The sequence below is a fragment of the Salmo trutta genome, chromosome 19, assembly GCF_901001165.1.
Source record: "Salmo trutta chromosome 19, fSalTru1.1, whole genome shotgun sequence".
NCBI lineage: Eukaryota > Metazoa > Chordata > Actinopteri > Salmoniformes > Salmonidae > Salmo > Salmo trutta.
Window position 1 is genome coordinate 43860063 of NC_042975.1, and position 21740 is coordinate 43881802.

General features: G+C 41.4%; 2 protein-coding genes and 1 pseudogene across 6 annotated transcripts; 1 reads left to right on the plus strand and 2 right to left on the minus strand.

The window, feature by feature from the left end:
- The first annotated feature begins 1847 nt into the window (after nucleotides 1–1847).
- On the plus strand, nucleotides 1848–7580 carry LOC115154667 (bcl2-associated agonist of cell death). 3 transcript variants are annotated; one of them, XM_029701121.1, is made up of 4 exons: nucleotides 1848–2438; nucleotides 2809–2959; nucleotides 3135–3361; nucleotides 6366–7580. In XM_029701121.1, the coding sequence occupies exons 2-4, from the start codon at nucleotides 2818–2820 to the stop codon at nucleotides 6465–6467; spliced, it is 471 nt and encodes a 156-aa protein (XP_029556981.1). In that variant the 5' UTR covers nucleotides 1848–2438; nucleotides 2809–2817; the 3' UTR covers nucleotides 6468–7580. The 3 variants fall into 3 exon arrangements, with proteins under 3 accessions (XP_029556981.1, XP_029556982.1, XP_029556980.1); XM_029701122.1 differs by having other exon boundaries at nucleotides 1849–2438; nucleotides 2855–2959; XM_029701120.1 differs by lacking the exon at nucleotides 1848–2438 and having other exon boundaries at nucleotides 2445–2959.
- A 1503-nt stretch (nucleotides 7581–9083) lies between these two features.
- Nucleotides 9084–15030, minus strand: LOC115153713 (glyoxal reductase-like; annotated as a pseudogene).
- Nucleotides 15031–18404: 3374 nt separating this feature from the next.
- Nucleotides 18405–21505, minus strand: zgc:77262 (RRM1_2_CoAA_like domain-containing protein). Of its 3 annotated transcripts, none has more exons than XM_029701126.1 (2): nucleotides 21345–21505; nucleotides 18405–20814 (listed from the first exon to the last, which is right to left on the minus strand). In XM_029701126.1, exon 2 carries the CDS (start codon nucleotides 20679–20681, stop codon nucleotides 19725–19727), a length of 957 nt encoding a protein of 318 aa, XP_029556986.1. In that variant the 5' UTR covers nucleotides 20682–20814; nucleotides 21345–21505; the 3' UTR covers nucleotides 18405–19724. The 3 variants fall into 3 exon arrangements, with proteins under 3 accessions (XP_029556986.1, XP_029556984.1, XP_029556985.1); XM_029701124.1 differs by having other exon boundaries at nucleotides 21306–21502; XM_029701125.1 differs by lacking the exon at nucleotides 21345–21505 and adding an exon at nucleotides 21043–21289.
- Between the last annotated feature and the right edge of the window lie 235 nt (nucleotides 21506–21740).

The following is a 21740-nucleotide window of genomic DNA, read 5'->3' on the forward strand; positions in this document are numbered from 1 at the left end:
CTACTGGTAATGGTGAGACTTTCAGTGAGTACACAGGAACTCTAATAAGGAATATTTAATTTATTCCCTATCATTGCATGTTGCCTTGACATGTTGAGTTGTCTCTGGTAGAGACTGTGATCTAAACTTAGACCCATGAAGTGCTAGATAAAGTAAAACACTACAAACTACGAACAATTCCAGCAAGCCTACCACCTTGCTTTCCAAAAATGTTAGCAGGAATGACCCTCCCTTATCATGAATTAATGTAAATGCACTTGTAGTGGTTGATATGGACTCAACATACTAAATTACAATCATGGATTTTGATTGGATGATTTTATAGCACGCTACAATCAAGTAATTTACAGCACAGCTTTGATGTATACAAGTTTCCCGCTATCTAGTGGCCATAAAACGAAACTACAACTAGATAACTATAGTAAATAAAACACCATATAGTAAATAAAACAAAATATAGTAAATAAAACAACATATAGGCAAGATAGAGGCTGTATCTCAATGTTTTTTTATGGCTTCCTTTCCTCGTCGCCTTTCTGGCCACCTTCTCATCTCAGAGGACTTGATATAGTGTTGCACATTTTCTAAGTTTACCAGTAAATTGCCAGAATTTTGGCGACTTTACATTTTTGGGGGGGAATTTTAACACATTTCTTTTTTTTGGTACTTCAGATAATTACAGGGGTCTGTATCTGGCCCTCTGTATGTCCTTATCAAGTGTAAAAATATATAAAAGAATCAAATAAGATGATCTTAAAACAGAACTAGAATGACATTATCCTAAATATAAACCATCAACTTAGTGAATGCCATTTGTTGTTTAATATGAGGGTTTCAGCATGAAATATCCTTTATTTATTTTTTACACACTTTTATTTAACCATGTCAATATTTGTTGTAAATGTTCTGGTGCCCAACTGGTGGCAGTTTTTTGGTTCACCTTTATTTAGGCAGGTAAGCTCATTTACAACTGCGACCTGGCCAAGATAAAGCAAAGCAATGCGACAAAAACAACAACACAGAGTTACACATAAACAAACGTACTGTCAATAACACAATAGAAAAATCTATGTACAGTGTGTGCAAATGTAGAAGAGTAGGGAGGTAAGGCAACAAATAGGCCATAGAGGCGAAATAATTACAATTTAGCATTAACACTGGAGTGATAGACCTGCAGATGATGCTGTGCAAGTGCAGTTGTGAAAAACGGCAATAGTTGGAAGAGTTACAGAGTTAATTGAAAATAATGCCATTGTTGATTAGATGCTTTTTTCAGCTATTTTCTCTTGAACCATATGGTATATCCACTAAAAACTCATATAGACAAATGAATACTATATACGAGTACATTTTTTAAAAAGGTATTCAAGTACAAATTACACAAGTTACCCTAGATTGCCATTGATTACCTGTTTATTACAAAAATGACTGAACGTTCCAGAAACGTTGGTAAATTACCAGTAGTTTTCCAACCTTAACTTAATGAATGAAATCATTGGATTGGAGACATAAACAGTGGTTTTATGTACTGGTGCTTTTGAGGGAAGGGGTCTGGGGAACAAAAGCAGACATATGTTGACGTGATGCCCATCATTACAGGTCCATCATCATGGCCAGAATACTGTTCTGCTTCAAACAAATGAAAAATAATTAGGGGTGATATCTCAGATAAATCCACCTTCTCAAATTCGGAAATGTGTCTACCTAATGTAAAAGTGTGTTAATTCATGTGCTAATCTAAATCTCCACGACAACACATCTATGATTCACTACAGCAGGGATGAGCGAAGTGGTAAACAAGTCATGAGACCGCACGAATCGTTTGGCTTTCCATAACCCTTTCGCAACAGTGACGTCTCGACAAGACAGTCACTCAAAAAACCCTAGCAGCGTGCGCTCATTGGCTCTCTGAATGCCAGTGGCAGTCGATTGGGTAAAGAGGTACTACTACAGTGGCTTACAAGACGACGGAAGACAACAAAAACATCGGGTGCGTCGCCCGTGATAGCGTAGACTGTAAAAGTAGGTAATCACGTGAAGACATTTCGATAAGAATTTGAGAAACTCGTCCACTGAAATAGAATTTTGCGAAGACAATCGTGAAGAAAATAACATGTCAGGTAGCTAGTTATACAAGTTGATTTTGAACATTTGATCCGGCTCCCCGTGGCACACAAAACAATTCAACGACTAACGTTAATCAGCTAACGTTAGCTGAAGGTAGCTAGCCCGTTACTATATTTTTGTATTTGGGTGTGCCACATGCAATGCGAGGGAATCATCACCGACTGGTTCGTGGAAAATGTCACATTGAAAGGAGAAAAGACAGATATATCATATCACCTCCAGTTTAACATTGACAGAAGAAGAGGATAACCAACATATAATCAACCAATCAACCCTTTTGCAAGTCATCAGGACTCAAGACAGGTCATTGGGTAAGTTCTAGCTAGCTAACTGGTTACTTGACAAAAATATGTTGCAGATATTTTCTAAAAAGTTCAATTAATATTTGTGACAATAAAATACATTTATAGGGATTTTACCAACACCCTGTGGTGATAGTATGTCCTTACAGTAGATATACACTGAGTATACCAAACATTAGGAACACCTTCCTAATATTGAGTTGCAGTTCTTGACACAAACCGGTGAACCTGGCACCTATAAGGGATCATAGCTTTCACCTGAATTCACCTGGTCAGTCTATGTAATGGAAAGAGCAGCTGTTTTTAATGCTTTGTATACTCGGGGTACATGGCTATAATCAACACTATCATTCACTGTGGATGTCCATTTTCTCTTCGGATATTTACAATGGACCACACACATGATTGTGTGGATGACAACCCAGAAACCATGAATGAACAAGATGAGTCTGACCACTCAGGAACCACACACTACCCAGAATTTCAGCTCCATTATGTCTCCACTAGGACGAGCATCAGACCACGACCAGGTCAGAATCAAACTAGAATTTACCCTCAAACTAATCAAGCTTGGAAATGTAATATAATATGAAAATGCATTAATACTCAGTTTGGATACATGTGTGAACCTCTTAAGTTATGGTTAGATATATTTAAATATATCTCAATTTCCCCTCCCCCATCCCTTTCCACTCACTGACACAGGTGAGCGAGTCCGGCTCTACTCCGAGTCCCAGGTGTGCTCCCAGGTTGGCAGAAGGGAAGACACAGAGTTTCAGGATGTGATGACTCCTACTGAGGAGGGCGGTGGCGATGGGGCTCCTTTCCGAAGCCGATCACAGTCTGCTCCTCCGACACTGTGGGCTGCAAAGAAATATGGCCGCCAGCTGAGGAGGATGAGTGATGAATTTGACACCTGGCTCGACAAAGGGGTAAGATATGAGGTCTGACAGAGGAGTGTACAATTGAAAGAGTGGTGACAGAGCAGACACTCTAGTTCCCATATACTATACATTACTATACAGTAAATGTGTAATCAATTTGACTTCATCCTTCGCTACATGAATGGACTCCAAAAGTCTAGGCGTAGTGGATATATGTACTGTAGGGAGCTAATTTACCAGAGTATCACTACTTGACAGTGATTGCAGTAAAGACTGCTTTATAGGAACGTAATGATTCACCATCAGTCCCCGATTCAAATGTTTAAAATATGACTAGATCGGTCCGCAGGCCCCAAAGGATCCAAATGTAGCATGCATCGGTCAGAAAATCGATTCAAACATTAAGAATTGCCGATTCACCAACATGTTTTGCTCATATTACTTTCTTTCTACCTTTCAAAAATATCTCTATAGTGACAACTGATGCGTCCTCTCCTTCCGTGTTGAACTAAGTACGTAACTGTGTTGACAGTCACTGATCCACAAGTCATTTTGCATGCCGAACAACCCTAGCCACGTGTGCACATTTGTTCATATCCTTTGCTGGTTAGTGAGTTATTAGCCTAGTTATAGCTAATTTGCAGTCAGCAATAGGGGAGTGGTTGCTTCCTACAAGAGCACAAAACATGTGCATTTCTGGACATCTTTGAAAAGCGAGTCTGGTAAAGAATCTTGTATTTTGAGACGGGCTTGAATAAACTAAGTAGCCAATAGGCAGAAGGTAGCATCATTTGTCTGATTCTCTGTAATAATGGTATGGTGATGTATTTTTTATTCTGGAAAGTGGTTTCTTGCATCAAACAACACCATTTTCAGTCACCTCCTTGTCTGAAGGACAAATGGATAAACAGGTTAATGTCAAGCCCTGCATGTTTTTTCAAAAGTCTAATGGAATGTAAGCCTACATTGAACACCACACATTGGCTGCTACTGTAGGCTGAACGATAGAACAGCTATTTCCATGTAAAAATGTTATGGGATGCATTTTCTCCATTGTTTATGATGTTAGGCCACTCTGTTAGGCCTACATTATTATCAAATAGCCACAATAGCCTACTTGACCACTGTTAAAACTAACTTAAAGCTGGTAGAGCCTCAGAGTTCACAGTAAATGTTCAAGTTTGCGCTCAGCAGACCTGAAATTAGAGGCAACATTGGTGACAACCTATGTAATTTGCTAGGTCATTGTTATCTATGCGCTGTTGAAAATTGTGTTTTTAACGGTAGTAAGCTATCGGAGACCACTGTCTTCTGGCTATACCTGCTGAACGGGCCTTACAAGAGATTCACCATCAGCAATGCGTTTTGGTAGTTTTGCTTTAAACAATCAGTGTATATGGCCATTTTTAGATATACAGGGTAATGAGCAATCACTTTTGCTTGGTGCACTGCATGGCCAAAGCTGGAGGAGAAAATAAGCTCACTATAAACTTCCAAACGGTCCAAACTCTTCGATTTTGAGATGTGGGTGAAATACAAAGTTGTGCTATATAATCATTGGCTATGTCATATCTAATTTGTGAACTATAAATATTGATACATTACTAGCTCAAACACTTAATCTGCAAAAATGACAGGAAGCCAGGCCCAGCCGATCAGAATTGCTTTATTACAGACAGAAATGCTCTTCAATAAACTCTCACAGGTGAAGAAGCCGGATTTGGAGGTCCTGGGCTGGCGTGGTTACACATGGTCTGTGGTTGTGAGGCCAGTTGGACGTACTGCCAAATTCTCTAAAATGATGGAGGCGGCTCATGGTAGAGAAATGTACTTTAAATTCTATGGCAACAGCTTTGGTGGACATTCCTGCAGTCAGCATGCCAATTACATGCTCCCTCAAAACTTGACAAAACTATACATTTTAGAGTGGCCTTTTATGGTCCCCAGCACAAGGTGCATCTGTGTAATGATCATGCTGTTTAATCAGCTTCTTGATATGCCACACCTGTCAGGTGGATGGATTGTCTTGGTAAAGCAGAAATGCTCACAAACAGAGATATAAACACATTTGTGCTCAAAATGTGAGAGAAATAAGCTTATTTTGCATATGGAAAATTTTTGGGATCTTTTATTTCAGCTCATGAAACATGGGACCAACAGTTTACATGTTGCGTTTATATTTTTGTTCAGTATAGAATGGAAAATGAGTATGTTTATGCAACAAATGTTAGTGCATCTTATCGCATCGAACCAAACTGCATCGATTCGTTCTCAAATCAAACTGAATCGCACAAATCTTTTCAAACTAAAACGTATTGTTTCTGTATTGGAGCCCTTGTATCCAGTAGTGCTGGAGGTCGGTTTGGTTTTTCGGTTTCGATAAAAATGTAAAAAAATATGAAATTCGGGTTGAATGCTGTAACACAGAATAAAACAATAAAAGTCCAATGATGGTAGTGGCGTCCCGTTACTGCAATCACTTACTATCATTTATTCACTTTACTTTAAGAAAATATTTCTGTTTTGTACATTGAGTATACAAAACATTATGAACACCTTCCTAATATTGAGTTTCACCCCCCCTTTTACCCTCAGAACAGCCTCAATTCGTCGAAAGCATTCCACAGGGATGCTGGCCCATGTTGACTCCCATGCTTCCCACAGTTGTGTCAAGTTGGCTGGATGTCCTTTGGTTGGTGGACATTCTTGATACACACGGGAAACTGTTGATTATGAAAACCCCAGCAGCTTTGCAGTTCTTGACACACTCAAACTCCTGCGCCTGGCACCTCAATGTGTGCTTTGAGCTCATAAAAAAAAATATTATGAAATGGAATTCAAATAATCGATGTCGGTCAATTAGTAGTTTAAAAACGGGGGGAAAAAAATACATTTTGGTTAATCGCTCTCTGATTCAGAGGGGTTGGGTTAAATGCGGAAGATACATTCCCCCTTTCCCAATACCGAATCATTTTGAGAGGAAAGACGCACATCCATACTGCTTTACATAAAAACGTATAGAGTTGACCTTTCTATCCATTTCCCTCCCTAGGAACCCAAGAGAGGGATAAGCCCAGGAGGGGTCAAGCAGGAGGTCTCCCGAGGATGGTTCTCTTTCCTCTGGAGTCCAAAAAAGGCTGAAGGCAGGGAGTGAAAAATCAATACAGTTTGCACCTCTTTCAGAGACCCAGCCAAGGCAAGAAGGAGCTCATACTCATTTCCATAACGACTGGACCGCAGCTGAAATATTCACGTCCCATGTGCATACTTTTGCGGAAATTACAGTATTTTTATGGAAAATATCACCAGTTCAAATGTGACCTTTTTGTACAATCAAATCAAACGTTATGCAAAAATTAATTGCATAATTGAAAATATGTTGCAATAATTAACAATAAGTTATTCATTGCATAATAGATGCATTTTCTAAGCGACAATCTCTTGTGCTACTGATATATTTATAACATATATTTGCAGAGAAATTTCATAAATTGTTCTATTGAAAATGTTCTACATTTGTAGGTATGAATTTCAAGATCTAATAATCAATGGTTTTAAAGTCACAAAATGTAAATATACTTTCGAGATGCTTAAAATATGAAACCTGTGAAAGAACAACTGATCTGTGATGACAATAATTATTAGACAGATATGTTGTATGTTGAACACAATTTTCTATTATACATATTTTTTTCCCGATTTCAATCGTTAGCAAGGCTAGTCTGCAAACACATAACGAATTCTGACTTCACATAAGCTCTTATAACTCTTCAAGTCTGGGTTTTGCCAAAAATGTAATGTCTTGACATTCTACAATTATCCTCATACATACTTTGACTGGTACACTGTTTATTTTGGTATTTATCTTAAACTTAGAGAATGTACATTTCATAATGTTCTTTCATTTGCATTCATCTTTAATTTATTCTGTATATTTTTTCAATTGTATATTGTGCATATGGATATTTAAAACAAAAATGAAGACATATTTATAATCCAGGCCATATACGCCCTTCACAACTGCCTTATATGCAAATATTCTGAATACTGTTAAGTCTTCGGTTGAAGAAATATGAGTGTATAGGGCAGTCTGGTGTAGAACAACTATGGTCACTGCCTTCAGTTATAACTGATATTCTACTTGAAACTTTGTGTGTCTTAACATTTTGATATTTCTCCTTTTCATTAATAACTGTTTTTACATCTTTTTTATTTTATGTAACATTAAATGATTGAAAATTGCTTATTAAAACTAGTGATGCACCGATATGCCATTTTTGGCCAATACCAATATCCAATATTTTCCTTACCAAAAGACCCGATACCGATATTTAACATTTTAGAGTCCTTTTAAGCATTCTAGTACAGTTAAATAGTTAACACACACATGGACGCAGCGGTCTAAGGCACTGCATCTCAGTGCAAGAGGCGTCACTACAGTCCCTGGTTTGAATCCAGGCTGTATCACATCTGGCTGTGATTGGGAGTCCCATAGGGCGGTGCACAATTGGCCCAGCGTTGTCTGGGTTTGGCCGGGGTAGGCCGTCATTTTGAATAAGAATTTGTTCTTAACTGACTTGCCTAGTTAAATTAATGGTGGTCAGACCAATCTATGTGTAGCTAGCCACAATAAGGATTAGCCACACCAGTGGACTTTGTGGTTTGCCTTCAGAATAAAGGTATGGCATAATTCTACTATTTGTAATCATTTGCATTACTGTCAATGACAAACTTTTATTTTGAAGGGCAAACCGCAAATTTCACTCTTTGTGCCTAATCCTTATTGCGGCTAGCTTCACAATACATAATCCGGTCCGGTAGAGCCTCACTAGCCAGATGAACCAAGCTGGCTGCTTATAACGTTAGCTTTTGGCGACAGGGTTAAGTAGCTTGCTAGCTATTTATTTTCATGAACTGAAGTTACATTTCAATAGGCGAACAACAAGTGACTACCTAGTTAATACTTACAAGGATTCCTAAATCATTGCTAAGAATAATGAAAATGACTGCAGGTTTTACTGGTCATTGTTTTCATGCTGGTTGTATTGGTGCTAGCTAGGTACCAAGCTAAAACTAGCTACCCCAGAAGTTGCGGTCGAACAAATTATGCTTTATTACCAACGCGGTATTGTAAACACATCGTTCGTGGCCGGTGTTTGCTTGTTTGCAGACTTTTTTTGTGCAGCTTTGACAGTGCTACTGTATCTTTTTTGACATGCAAAGACCCAAACGACGTTCCATAGTATGTATGTCGTGAAGTTAATAGCAGTGATGCTATTACTGTGTAACTCTGGTAGGGCAACGTCTGTAAAATAGCGCACTTGGTAGTGTGTACCGGAGCTCGACCAGTCGGCGAAAGCCAACATCACCCACGACAGAGAACGATTGATTGTCAAGGGCAAATAATTCCATTATCTTGGCTTTAATGGATTTTGCTTGCTGAAATGTTGCTACTCTTTCAAATGACTGCTTGATCCACACAGCAGATATTGTGGGCTAGTTCAGGAACGCTCTGTTGCACGTCTAGCGCAACATTTTACGTGTCGTCATTACGTCATGTACGTACGTTAAATGGATACGCAGTCAGCTTTGACATCCGGTTTAGCACGTTGGGGCTTTAAAGTAGACATCGGCCTATACCGATGTTGGCATTTTTAGCTAATTATGGTCCGATTCCTATATGTTCACCGATATATCGTGTATCCCTAATTAAAACGCAACAATTGTTATTTGCACATCTTTGTTGAACATGATAAGCATTTTAACATGTAATAGGATACAACTATGTTAACTAACCTATTGGCCCAACATTTGTTCAAGAATCAATGAACTATGTCCTAAACATAATATGGTAAATGAAACATTTCATTATATGTCGTTTGTAGTTCAGAATTACACTTCAAACAATGTTCAATGACCAATCAAATATATTGTTGTGGGGCTCTCTCCTCTAGACCACACTAGTGGGATCTCTATTGCAGAAGCTTGTTCCACTGTCCATGTCAGACAGTCTCTCCATCCAGGTCAAAGTCAAACACTTGTCCATTTTCTCTCACCCTCTCGAGCCGTAAAGACCTGGATAACATAGACACACCCTACTGAGTGGCCCACCGCAAGAGCACCTGGGAGGCAGTTCTGCCATGCCCCTCCGCCATAGCCACAACTTATGGTTCGACAACAGGGTACATTTCCCCAGGGAGGTATACGCCTGGAAGCAGACCACTGAGTGCCTGCAAATCGTCCTCCGCTCCCTCTGTGCCAGTCTGGGATGGAACTCCACCAGCAGAATGGCAACAAAGAAATAGAAGGCAATCAGAGTTCAAATCCCAGGCCAGTTAAATCAACGCATTAAGAAGGAAAGAAATTCCACAAATAAACTTTTCACAAGGCACACCTGTTAATTGAAATGCATTCCAGATGACTACCTCATGAAGCTGGTTGAGAGAATGCCAAGAGTGCAAAGCTGTCATCAAGACAAACGGTGGCTACTTTGAAGAATCTCAAATATTACATGTATTTTGATTTTTTTAACACTTTTTTGGTTACTACATTATTCCATACGTGTTATTTCATAGTTTTGATGTCTTCACTATTATTCTACAATGTAGAGAATAGTAAAAAAATAAAGAAAAACCTTTGAATGAGTAGGTGTATCCAAACTTTTTACTGGTACTGTATATATAAATAATGGTGTGTAAAGACAGTATATGAATAGAAGTGACCAGTGTTCAATGACTATGTACAGTCGTGGCGAAACGTTTTGAGAATGACAAAAATATAAATTTTCACAAAGTCTGCGGCCTCAGTTTGTGTGATGGCAATTTGCATATACTCCAGAATGTTATGAAGAGTGATCAGATGAATTGCAATTAATTTCAAAGTCCCTCTTTGCCATGCAAATGAACTGAATCCCCAAAAACCATTTCCACTGCATTTCAGCCCTGCCACAAAAGGACCAGCTGACATCATGTCAGTGATTCTCTCGTTAACACAGGTGTGAGTGTTGACGAGGACAAGGCTGGAGATCACTCTGTCATGCTGGTTGAGATCGAATAACAGACTGGAAGCTTCAAAAGGAGGGTGGTGCTTGGAATCATTGTTCTTCCTCTGTCAACCATGGTTACCTGCAAGGAAACACGTACCGTCATCATTGATTTGCACAAAAAGGGCTTCACAGGCAAGGATATTGCTGCCAGTAAGATTGCACCTAAATCAACCATTTATCGGATCATAAAGAACTTCAAGGAGAGCAGTTCAATTGTTGTGAAGAAGGCTTCAGGGCGCCCAAGAAAGTCCAGCAAACGTCTCCTAAAGTTAATTCAGCTGCGGGATCAGGGCACCACCAGTACAGAGCTTGCTCAGGAATGGCAGCAGGCAGGTGTAAGTGCATCTGCCTGGTGTCAAGAAGGGCAGCAAAGAAGCCACTTCTCTCCAGGAAAAACATCAGGGACAGACTGATATTCTGCGAAAGGTACAGGGATTGGACTGCTGAGGATGTGGTAAAGTCATTTTCTCTGATGAATCCCCTTTCCGATTGTTTGGGGCATCTGGAAAAAAGCTTGTCCGGAGAAGACAAGGTGAGCGCTACCATCAGTCCTGTGTCATGCCAACAGTAAAGCATCCTGAGACCATTCATGTGTGGGGTTGCTTCTCAGCCAAGGGAGTGGGCTCACTCACAATTTTGCCTAAGACCACAGACATGAATAAAGAATGGTACCAACACATCCTCTGAGAGCAACTTCTCCCAACCATCCAGGAACAGTTTGGTGACAAACAATGCCTTTTCCAGCATGATGGAGCACCTTGCCATAAGGCAAAAGTGATAACTAAGTGGCTCGGGGAACAAAACGTCGATATTTTGGGTCCATGGCCAGGAAACTGCCCAGACCTTAATCCCATTGATAACTTGTGGTCAATACTCAAGAGGCGGGTGGACAAACAAATTCTGACAAATTCCAAGCATTGATTATGCAAGAATGGGCTGCCATCAGTCAGGATGTGGCCCAGAAGTTCATTTTACAGCATGCCAGGGTGGATTGCATAGGTCTTGAAAAAGAAGGGTCAACACTGCAAATATTGACTCTTTGCATCAACTTCATGTAATTGTCAATAAAAGCCTTTGACACTTATGAAATGCTTGTAATTATACTTCAGTATTTCATAGTAACATCTGACAAAAATATCTAAAGACACTGAAACAGCAAACTTTGTGGAAATTAATATTTTTGTCATTCTCAAACTTTTGGCCACCACTGTACATGTGGCAGCAGTCTTTAAGGTCCAGGGTAGAGTAGAGGGTAGAACAGTGACTCAGGCTAGTGGTGTTTAACAGTCTGATGGCCTGGAGATAGAAGCTGTTTCTCAGTCTCTCGGTCCCAGCTTTGAAGCACCTGTACTGTCTCCGCCTTTTAGATGGTAGCGGGGTTAACAGGCTGTGGCTCGGGTGGCAGAGGTCCTTGATGATCTTCTTGGCCTTCCTGTGACACCGGGTGCTGTAGATGTCCTGGAGGGGAAGCAGTGTGCACCCGGTGATGTGTTGGGCTGACCGCACCACCCTCTGGATCAAAAATCAAAATCAAATCAAATTTATTTATATAGCCCTTCGTACATCAGCTGAAATCTCAAAGTGCTGTACAGAAACCCAGCCTAAAACCCCAAACAGCAAGCAATGCATGTGAAAGAAGCACGGTGGCTGGGAAAAACTCCCTAGGAAAAACTCCTGAGAAAGGCCAAAAACCTAGGAAGAAACCTAGAGAGGAACCAGGCTATGAGGGGTGGCCAGTCCTCTTCTGGCTGTGCCGGGTGGATATTATAACAGAACATGGTCAAGATGTTAAAATGTTCGTAAATGACCAGCATGGTCAAATAATAATAATCATAGTAATTGTCGAGGGTGCAACAAGCACGTCCGGTGAAACAGGTCAGGGTTCCGTAGCCGCAGGCAGAACAGTTGAAACTGGAGCAGCAGCATGGCCAGGTGGACTGGGGACAGCAAGGAGTCATCATGCCACGTAGTCCTGAGGCATGGTCCTAGGGCTCAGGTCCTCCGAGAGAAAGAAAGAAAGAGAGAAGAGAGAATTAGAGAGAGCATATTTACATTCACACAGGACACCGGATAAGACAAGAGAATACTCCAGATGTAACAGACTGACCCTAGCCCCCCGACACATAAACTACTGCAGCATAAATACTGGAGGCTGAGACAGGAGGGATCAGAAGACACTGTGGCCCCATCCGATGATACCCCCGGACAGGGCCAAACAGGCAGGATATAACCCCACCCACTTTGCCAAAGCACAGCCCCCACACCACTAGAGGGATATCTACAACCACCAACTTACCGTCCGAAGACAAGGCCGAGTATAGCCCACAAAGATCTCCGCCACGGCACAACCCAAGGGGGGGGCGCCAACCCAGACAGGAAGACCACGTCAGTGGCTCAACCTACTCAAGTGACGCACCCCTCCCATGGACGGCATGGAAGAACACCAGTAAGTCAGTGACTCAGCCCCTGTAAAAGGGTTAGAGGCAGAGAATCCCAGTGGGAAGAGGGGAACCGACAAGGCAGAGACAGCAAGGGCGGTTCGTTGCTCCAGCCTTTCCGTTCACCTTCACACTCCTGGGCCAGACTATACTTAATCATAGGACCTACTGAAGAGATAAGTCTTCAGTAAAGACTTAAAGGTTGAGACTGAGTCTGCGTCTCTCACATGGGTAGGCAGACCATTCCATAAAAATGGAGCTCTATAGGAGAAAGCCCTACCTCCAGCCGTTTGCTTAGAAATTCTAGGGACAATTAGGAGGCCTGCGTCTTGTGACCGTAGCGTACATGTAGGTATGTACGGCAGGACCAAATCGGAAAGATAGGTAGGAGCAAGCCCATGTAATGCTTTGTAGGTTAGCAGTAAAACCTTGAAATCAGCCCTTGCCTTAACAGGAAGCCAGTGTAGGGAGGCTAGCACTGGAGTAATATGATCAAATTTTTTGGTTCTAGTCAGGATTCTAGCAGCCGTATTTAGCACTAACTGAAGTTTGTTTAGTGCTTTATCCGGGTAGCCGGAAAGTAGAGCATTGCAGTAGTCGAGCCTAGAAGTAACAAAAGCATGGATTAATTTTTCTGCGTCATTTTTGGACAGAAAGTTTCTGATTTTTGCAATGTTACGTAGATGGAAAAAAGCTGTCCTTGAAGCAGTCTTGATATGTTCTTCAAAAGAGAGATCAGGGTCCAGAGTAACGCCGAGGTCCTTCACAGTTTTATTTGAGACGACTGTACAACCATCCAGATTAATTGTCAGATTCAACAGAAGATCTCTTTGTTTCTTGGGACCTAGGACAAGCATCTCTGTTTTGTCCGAGTGTAAAAGAGAGTCCTGCAGTTGTATACTGTGCAATTGCCATACCAGGCATTGATACGGCCCGGCAGGATGCTTTCAATGGTGCATCTGTAGAAGTTTGTGAGGGTCTTGATGGCAAAACCACATTTCTTCAGCATCCTGAGGTTGAAAGGCGCTGTTGTGCATTCTTCACCACGTTGTCAGTGATGTGCACACAGCGGAACTTGAAGCTTTTGACCCTCTTCACTGCGGCCCAGTCTGCTGTCTCCCGATGTCCACGATCAGCTCATTTTATTTGTTGATGTTGAGGGAGAGGTTATTTTCCTGGCACTACTCGGTTAGGGCTCTCATCTCCCTGTAGGCTGTCTCATCATTGTTGGTACATTTACATTTACGTCATTTAGCAGACGCTCTTATCCAGAGCGACTTACAAATTGGTGCATTCACCTTATGATATCCAGTGGAACAACCACTTTACAATAGTACATCTATATTTTTTTTGGGGGGGGGGGGGGGTTAGAAGGATTACTTTATCCTATCCCAGGTAATCAGGCCTACCACTGTTGTGCCAGCAAACTTGATGATTGAGTTGGAGACGTGCATGGCCACGCAGTCATGGGTGAACAGGGAGTATAGGCTGGGGCTGTGGGGCCCCCGTGTTGAGGATCAGTGTGGCGTAGGTGTTGCTGCCTACCTTCTCCACTTGGAGTCGGCCTGTCAGGAAGTCCAGGACCCAGTTGCACAGGGAGGGGTTCAGACCCAGGGCCCTGAACTTAGTAATGCGCTTGGAGGGCACTATGGTGTTGAAGGCTGAGCTGTAGTCAATGAACAGCTGTGACATAACTTAAAAACTGTGCCCTTGCTGTACCCAACAAATCTTGAGGGTATTAATGTACCTGTAGCACAGCAGGGTTCACCCTGCAGGTCTCCAGCAGCTCTGTCAGGTGTCTTAGAGAGTAGTTTGAGACCCCAATTGCTCTGAGCATCTCATTGGCATGCAGCTCCTCCATGACAGTGCAGCTGTGGGCTCGATGCTATTTATTCCTCTAGTCCTCAGTCTCAGGTCTGTGGATCAGGTACAGGTCCCCCCTAGTCAGTTTGTGCTTGGGCATCAGGTCCAACAAGGCACGGCCCAAGTATGCTTCATTGCCGTACACTGTAGGAGTGTCAAAGGCATGATTTCCAGCCCCAATCGCAGCTTCAACAGGTGCATTTGCTTACCCTGCAGCTTGTATGTTACTAGGCCCAGGAGGGGCATCTGAGCCCGCGTTCAGTCTAAAAGAAGGCAGTGAAGAAGACATCACTGCCAAATGGAGGGGCTGGGGAGGACTGTGCTTTAAGATTTTTGGGGGGGACATTGTGGATATAAGCCGTACCAGAGAGGAAAAGGCGAAGCGAGAGATTTTCTTTATTCGGCCCAAAATCTGTCCACGAAAATAAGCCAACGAAGTGAGGAATTTTTGTTTGGAGGTCAATGAGTGTCGAATTTGGTCAACAAAAAATGTAATTGCTAAATTGCTACGGGAGGCTTATTTGATCTAATAAAAGTTTCGTAATGGTTAGGTTGTTACAAATGCACTGATGTAAGTGGACACATGACATTTCGGCAACTTGCCCAAAAACAACTTTTTTTTACCTTTATTTACAGTTAAGAACAAATTCTTATTTTCAATGATGGCCTAGGAACAGTTAACTGCCTTGTTCAGGGGCAGAATGACAGATTTTTACCTTGTCAGCTCGGGGATTCGATCTTGCAACTTTTCGGTTACTAGTGCAAAGTTCTAACCACTAAGCTACCTGCCTAACTTACCCTGTTGACATAAAGAAAGATAGAGGACTCATCATTGATATAAGCTGTTTTAGCATGGACATTGCCATTGAGGGCTTCCACCATTTTAAAGTTGTCAACTGGGTGGGGATTCCTATGAGTTGGGAGCAATCAGCCAATAGGTAGGTTTCCATTGACCCAGGTTCATTCGAAAAAAGCAATGTTGCAACAACAAAACATTGTGACATGTGTAATGGAAATGGCAGGTGTAGGATAACTTTTCTAAAGATCTATTACATTTTTATCCATTTGACTGGTGGATTTAGATTTTAGATTTTTTTTTGTAATTTACTCTTTTTCCCCCAATTTCGATCTTGTCTCATCGCAACTTCCCAACGGGCTCGGGAGGCGAAGGCCGAGTCATCCGTCCCCCGCGCTTCTCAACACCTGCCCGCTTAACCTGGAAGCCAGCCGCATCAATGTGTCGGAGGAAACACCGTTCAACTGACGACCGGGGTCAGCCTGCAGGCGCCCGGCCCACCACAAGGACTTGCTAGAGCGCGATGAGCCAAGTAAAGCCCCCCCAGCCAAACCCTCCCCTAACCTGGACGACGCTGGGCCAATTGTGGGCCGCCCTATGGGAGTCCCGATCACGGCCGGTTGTGATACAGTCCGGGTCTGTAGTGACGAATCTACCACTGCGATGCAGCGCCTTACACCACTGTGCCACTTGGGAGGCCCATGTGGACTTTCTTTTTTCAAAGTTTCTTTATTCCGACAAATTATGAAAACTGTACCTTTCGAATAAATGATGGTTGCCGAACAGACTAATTTTGAAGGTACGCTGGGTATGTGATGTTATCACGAAGCCTAACTATAAAGTTCCATTCCCAATTTAATTCTAAATGCCTACTGCTTGCAAAATCCATGTGTTTAACTATAAAAATAATGTTTCTTTCCATGACAAGGATTGTCTTGTCTTTCAAGAATGCCTGAATTGCTTTACATTAGACTGTGGCAATAAATACATGATAATTATTAGAATATGGCAAATGGTATAGAACATTTGTGGGCAGAACAGAAAAAGTGTGTGCGAGCAAGGAGGCCTACAAACCTGACTCAGTTACACCAGCTCTGTCAGGAGGAATAGGCCAAAATTCACCCAACTTATTGTGGGAAGCTTGTGGAAGGCTACCCGAAACGTTTGACCCAAGTTAAACAATTTAAAGGCAATGCTACCAATACTAATTGAGTGTATGTAAACTTCTGACCCAGTGGGAATGTGATGAAAGAAATAAAAGCTGAAATAAATCATTCTCTCTACTATTATTCTGGCATTTCACATTCTTAAAATAAAGTGGTAATCCTAACTGATTTAAGACAGGGAATTTGTACTAGAATTAAATGTCAGGAATTGTGAAAACTTGAGTTTAAATGTATTTGGCTAAGGTGTATGTAAACTTCCGACTTTAACTGTATATGTTTAACACAGGGTACACAAACATGTTGTAGCATCTGAGCGAGGTTGGCTACATTCCAAAAATATTTCATGTTTTCCAGTCATTTGCTTCACGCACTTCATCAGAGGCACCGGGTCACGCATTTCAGTAGTCAACAGTTCCTTCAAGTACTTCTGATCTAAAAATCTAGACAGGTATAAAAATAACAAACACAGGCTAAGATCAAATGAATGAATGAGTTATTTCACTTAACTGCAGATGATCGAGTGGCCATATTTTAGGATTGAATTGTCTCCTTTGCTCATCTCCTGGATAGGCTTTTACTTTTACTACCCAGATCCTTCCATCAGATATCAGAAGTTCAAAACTGTCCTTTAAATATTCAGGTAATGCAGCATACTATTTTAAATAACAGAATTAGGTGTTTCCTCTTAACACACAGACACACGCGATGAAGAACACAAGTCATGCCCAGCATTGGAAATCAATATAATTTATTGCACAGCAGATGATAGTAAAATAAGTCTTAAAAATGACGGCTGTTAAAATTCACTTAATTATAAATGAATGACTAATCGTTATGCTTAAATACTTACCAATCCTTAAATATACCATAAGGAACCGTACACAGTGACGTGCTTTAGACAGAATGGAAGAGGAAAGAGGGTCGAAAGAGGACAGTATCCGAATCTAATCCATGTGCTTGAAAAGGGATCACATGGGCCAAATCCTAATTACTTTCCAGAGTTCTTTGTCCTCATTCTCACGTGTCAATCAAGTTCTTCAAGACCAGATCAGCAAGGAGAGAAATAGGACATTTCAGATTAGATGTTTTGGACATAACTGAAAATGTGCACCATTGTGGGACCATGGATTAGACTGGGGAAGTGCACCATGGAGGTTGCAATGTTGCACACCATCAAAAGAAATACATACTAAAACATTATCAGAGACCATGCTGGAGGCTCTGTGCATCCTTACATTCAATTTCAGTACTTTCAGTTTTCCTGTCAAGCTCATTACACAACTTGTCACTTACCTTTTTCAGATGGATGAAAGCTTCCATAGAATAGCTTATGTACAAGATTAATTAAATAGCAGCAGGTAAGGGTTACATTATACCGGTCCTACTCCTCTATTTGGAGAAAGGAAGTGACTAAACAAAAGGGAAAAGCCATGTGTAAGGTCTTCCACAAAAGTGAGTTTAGTGACAGTTTATCCCCCTGTGGGGGGTTGTTTGTGGAGGTAGGTTATATCAAAGTTCCTGTATACACCCGACACCTTAACTCCAACAGATGTTTGACCTCCAAACACCTCAACACCATTGACATTGTTCTAAGCTACACGCTTGATCACCGGTAAGAATGCTTTTTTCCCCCTTCAATTCATATTTGGTTGTAAAAGGACACAAACCATTTCAATTAAACAATGTGTAACTGTCAATCATGTATTTGAGCAAGAATTATTCCACTATCAATTCGTAAAGATATAGTCAACTAAAAAATAAATGAAATGAAAAATCGACGGGATCAGAGGTCGAACATTTATTTAAGCGGCCAAATGACAACAGCGGCTGATCAAGACATTTGTTCATGTATTTCTTCTAATAAAAACAGATCAGATTTGTCCTTATAGGCGTAGATTTCTGAATTATTTTATCTTGGATTACATCCATTTTATACAAAAACAAAACGGACAGCGAGTGATTCATATGCATAATGTCAAATAGATATACAGGCTGACTCCGGAGGTGCAACAATTTTTAGGTGGTTATCTTTTTATTTAGTCGTCAAGTCGATGAATCGGTCATATCGGGTTTCATTTCGGAGACAATGCTTTATCCTATGATGCTGCACCGAACGTGGCAAGGCCTTCAGATGAGATGAGCTTGGTCAGCTGATGCAGTGTGCTTGGTTAGTCAGTCAGCTAGTTTGCACACAACAAACACCCCAACCTTTGAATTGGGGTGAATGACAAAAACCTGAGTGAGAGGGATTTTAGGGGACTAAAATCCTCAGGAGGAAAATAAAAAAGAATGTCTTCGAGAAAAGTGTATCAGGACTTGACAACAAAATAAATGTGATAGACAAGTATGATATAAATAACTTACCACTGATAATTACATATCAATTTCCCTTCAAACTGTCTCCAAAAAAGCAGAAATAGTTTGTCAGTGTCAATGTAGGGCGGGATTCCCCAATAGGTGGCCCGTAGTGATTTTATTTACCGATTTAGGAAATTTGTTCAGAAGTTTTACTACGCATAAAGAGGTATATGTGATCATATTCCAATGTAATCAAGGTTTGAAATTATTCTGTTTTTGTCAAATATGATCAGTTTTGGATACTTGCGGTCAATTTTCAGTGTCCAAATTATTTATAACTATGTTCTGGCATTCCAACCATCCGCTGAAAGAAAAATCTGCCCACGGCTCAATGTAATTGAGGACCCCTGATGTAGGGCCTACTACACAAAACATCATTCCTATACTACATAAAAAAAACTTAAACTCCTTCAAAAATTCAAAATATGACATTAATATTAACAAACATTCAAAGACACAAGCCTACCACCTCAAGTCTAAAAATCTGGCAACAATGAAACACTAATATAAAATGCATTCATAGACTGCTGATATGGCTGGTGATTATTCATGATCAACAAAAACTAGTCAAAATCAATTAAGTGTGCTGTTTGACTTGACAAGTAAGCTTTATGAATGAACAGTATTGTTCCTATTACCCGTTTTTCTATATAATATACAATTGCACCCAGCTTAAAACTGCGCACTCATTGCTAACACACTCATACACAGCATCTTCCCCTAAATTCAATTTCAAAAAGTGCCCTTAGTAGCCCCTACCAAAACCATTGGAGTACTTCTCCTCAAAGTAATCATCCTTATCAAAGCCTGAGCCCAGAGCATAGCACATAGAGGAAGGAGGGGGCACAGAGCTGCCACCAACAAAATCTCGCTCGGCACCCCTTCGGGCATAGCTGGCAGAGGAAGGTGGGGGTGGAGACCAGCTAGCCAGGGGGCTGCGCTCCCGGTAATAACAGGAAGTAAGGGGGGGAGAAAGTGGCCGCTGAGGGAGTGAGGGAAGCCGTCGCTCATAAGGATCCTGCTCATAGTAACGTGAGGAGGAAGAGTATGGGTCATGGCGGACATGCCTCTCATATAGGTCACACTCGTAGTAGGCCCTAGGAGGGGGTGGGGGAAGGGGAGGAGGAGGGGGATAGCGACCACGAGGTGGGTAGTAGTCACCGTGTGGAGCTCGAGAGGGGAGGTAGTGAGGAGCGTGAGGTGGATAGTGGTGAGGTGGGGGAGGGTAGTCATCCACTCTGCCATTCCTGGCTTGATTGTTGCGGGAGATGGATACAAAGATCTTTTGGCCCTCCATTTTAGAGTGGTTTAACTTGGAAATGGCCTCATAGGCCTCATTTTCTCTCTGCATGTGCACAAAGGCAAAGTTCTTCACAATGTCACACTCTACCACCTTACCAAATGGTTGGAAGAGCTCTCTTATCTTAGCAGCTGTGGTCCCTTCAGGGACATTCCCTACGTAGATCTTGGTGGCATTGCGGACCTTCGTAGTGGCAAACTCCACAGTGATGCGCGCCCCATTCAGCTCATGCTTATGGAGTTCTGCCACTGCCTTCTGGGCTTCCTCCTCCTCATTCATGTGCACGAAGCCATAGTTTTTCAGAATGTCACAGTCTGACACCTGACCGTATTTCTCAAATAGAGTACGCAGTTCTGATTCTGTGGTTGAGGAATTCACGTTTCCAACAAATATCTTCACCATTTTAGTATGGTAGCTAACAAGACACAGTCTTGACTTAGCTGTTGCAGAGAAAGGTGGGTATCAAGTGTAAATGAGGATTCCTGGAGGACTCTTCTTCAGCACTCAAACGGTGACAGAGCAGCTTCTTCAGTCTCTAAAACCAAAATTAAGAGGAGTTAGATAGCTATTAAGATCTCATTAGAAACGTTATAGTAAATTGGAGTCCTGGGGGTTTTCTCTGGCACACTCTTGGCTCTTAGGGGTTAACATTAGCTAGCTTGTTAGCTAGAAGCTTGTTGCAGCCAGGCTAGGGTCAGAGCTGACTAGTATATTTGCTAGTACATTAGCTAGCTGACTGATAGCGAGTTACAAAAGGACTTACCAAATACCTTAGTAGATGTAGACTACTGTAGATAGAAAAATAATTTTGCTAGTGTATGTAAGGTTAGCGAGCGAGCTAGCTAGCCAACTAGCTAACAGAAATGCTGCCAGCAGCAGGCTAGCTAGCAAGCTAACAATGTTAGATATGTTTAACCGTTAGTAACTAACTACATCAAGCTAACGTTACCTAGCTACCTTTTGAGGTTGTACGAACCAAGTCACTTTTGTTTAGTCTATTTCTGTACAAATTAACTTTAATCTCACCTTGCCAGTTAGGTTACGTAGCTAGCTATGTAACGTTACCTTCCTTGTACTTTGATGGCTTCTCAACAGCCCCACATCGGTTTCCACTAGATACCACAGCCACAAAGTCACAATTGTCTATATAGAAAACGTTTATGAAAATACAAACATGATTTTTGGAATTTAATTTAAGGTTAGGCATAAGGTTAGCAGTGGGGTAAGGCTTTAGGTTTCCAATAAGATTTTAATAAAATCAATTGTAGAAATAGGCGGGGTTTATGACATTGTGGCTGTGGTAACTAGTGACTACACCTTCTCACTGACAGCAAATGGCGTGAGCCAGGCAGTAAGCCAGCTGGCTAACTGAAGAAGGAAGAGGAGTTTGTCGTGCAGCTGCGTACCAATACCAAATATATTCTAATATAATCTATCTGTGCCAATACAGTCTATAGTGGC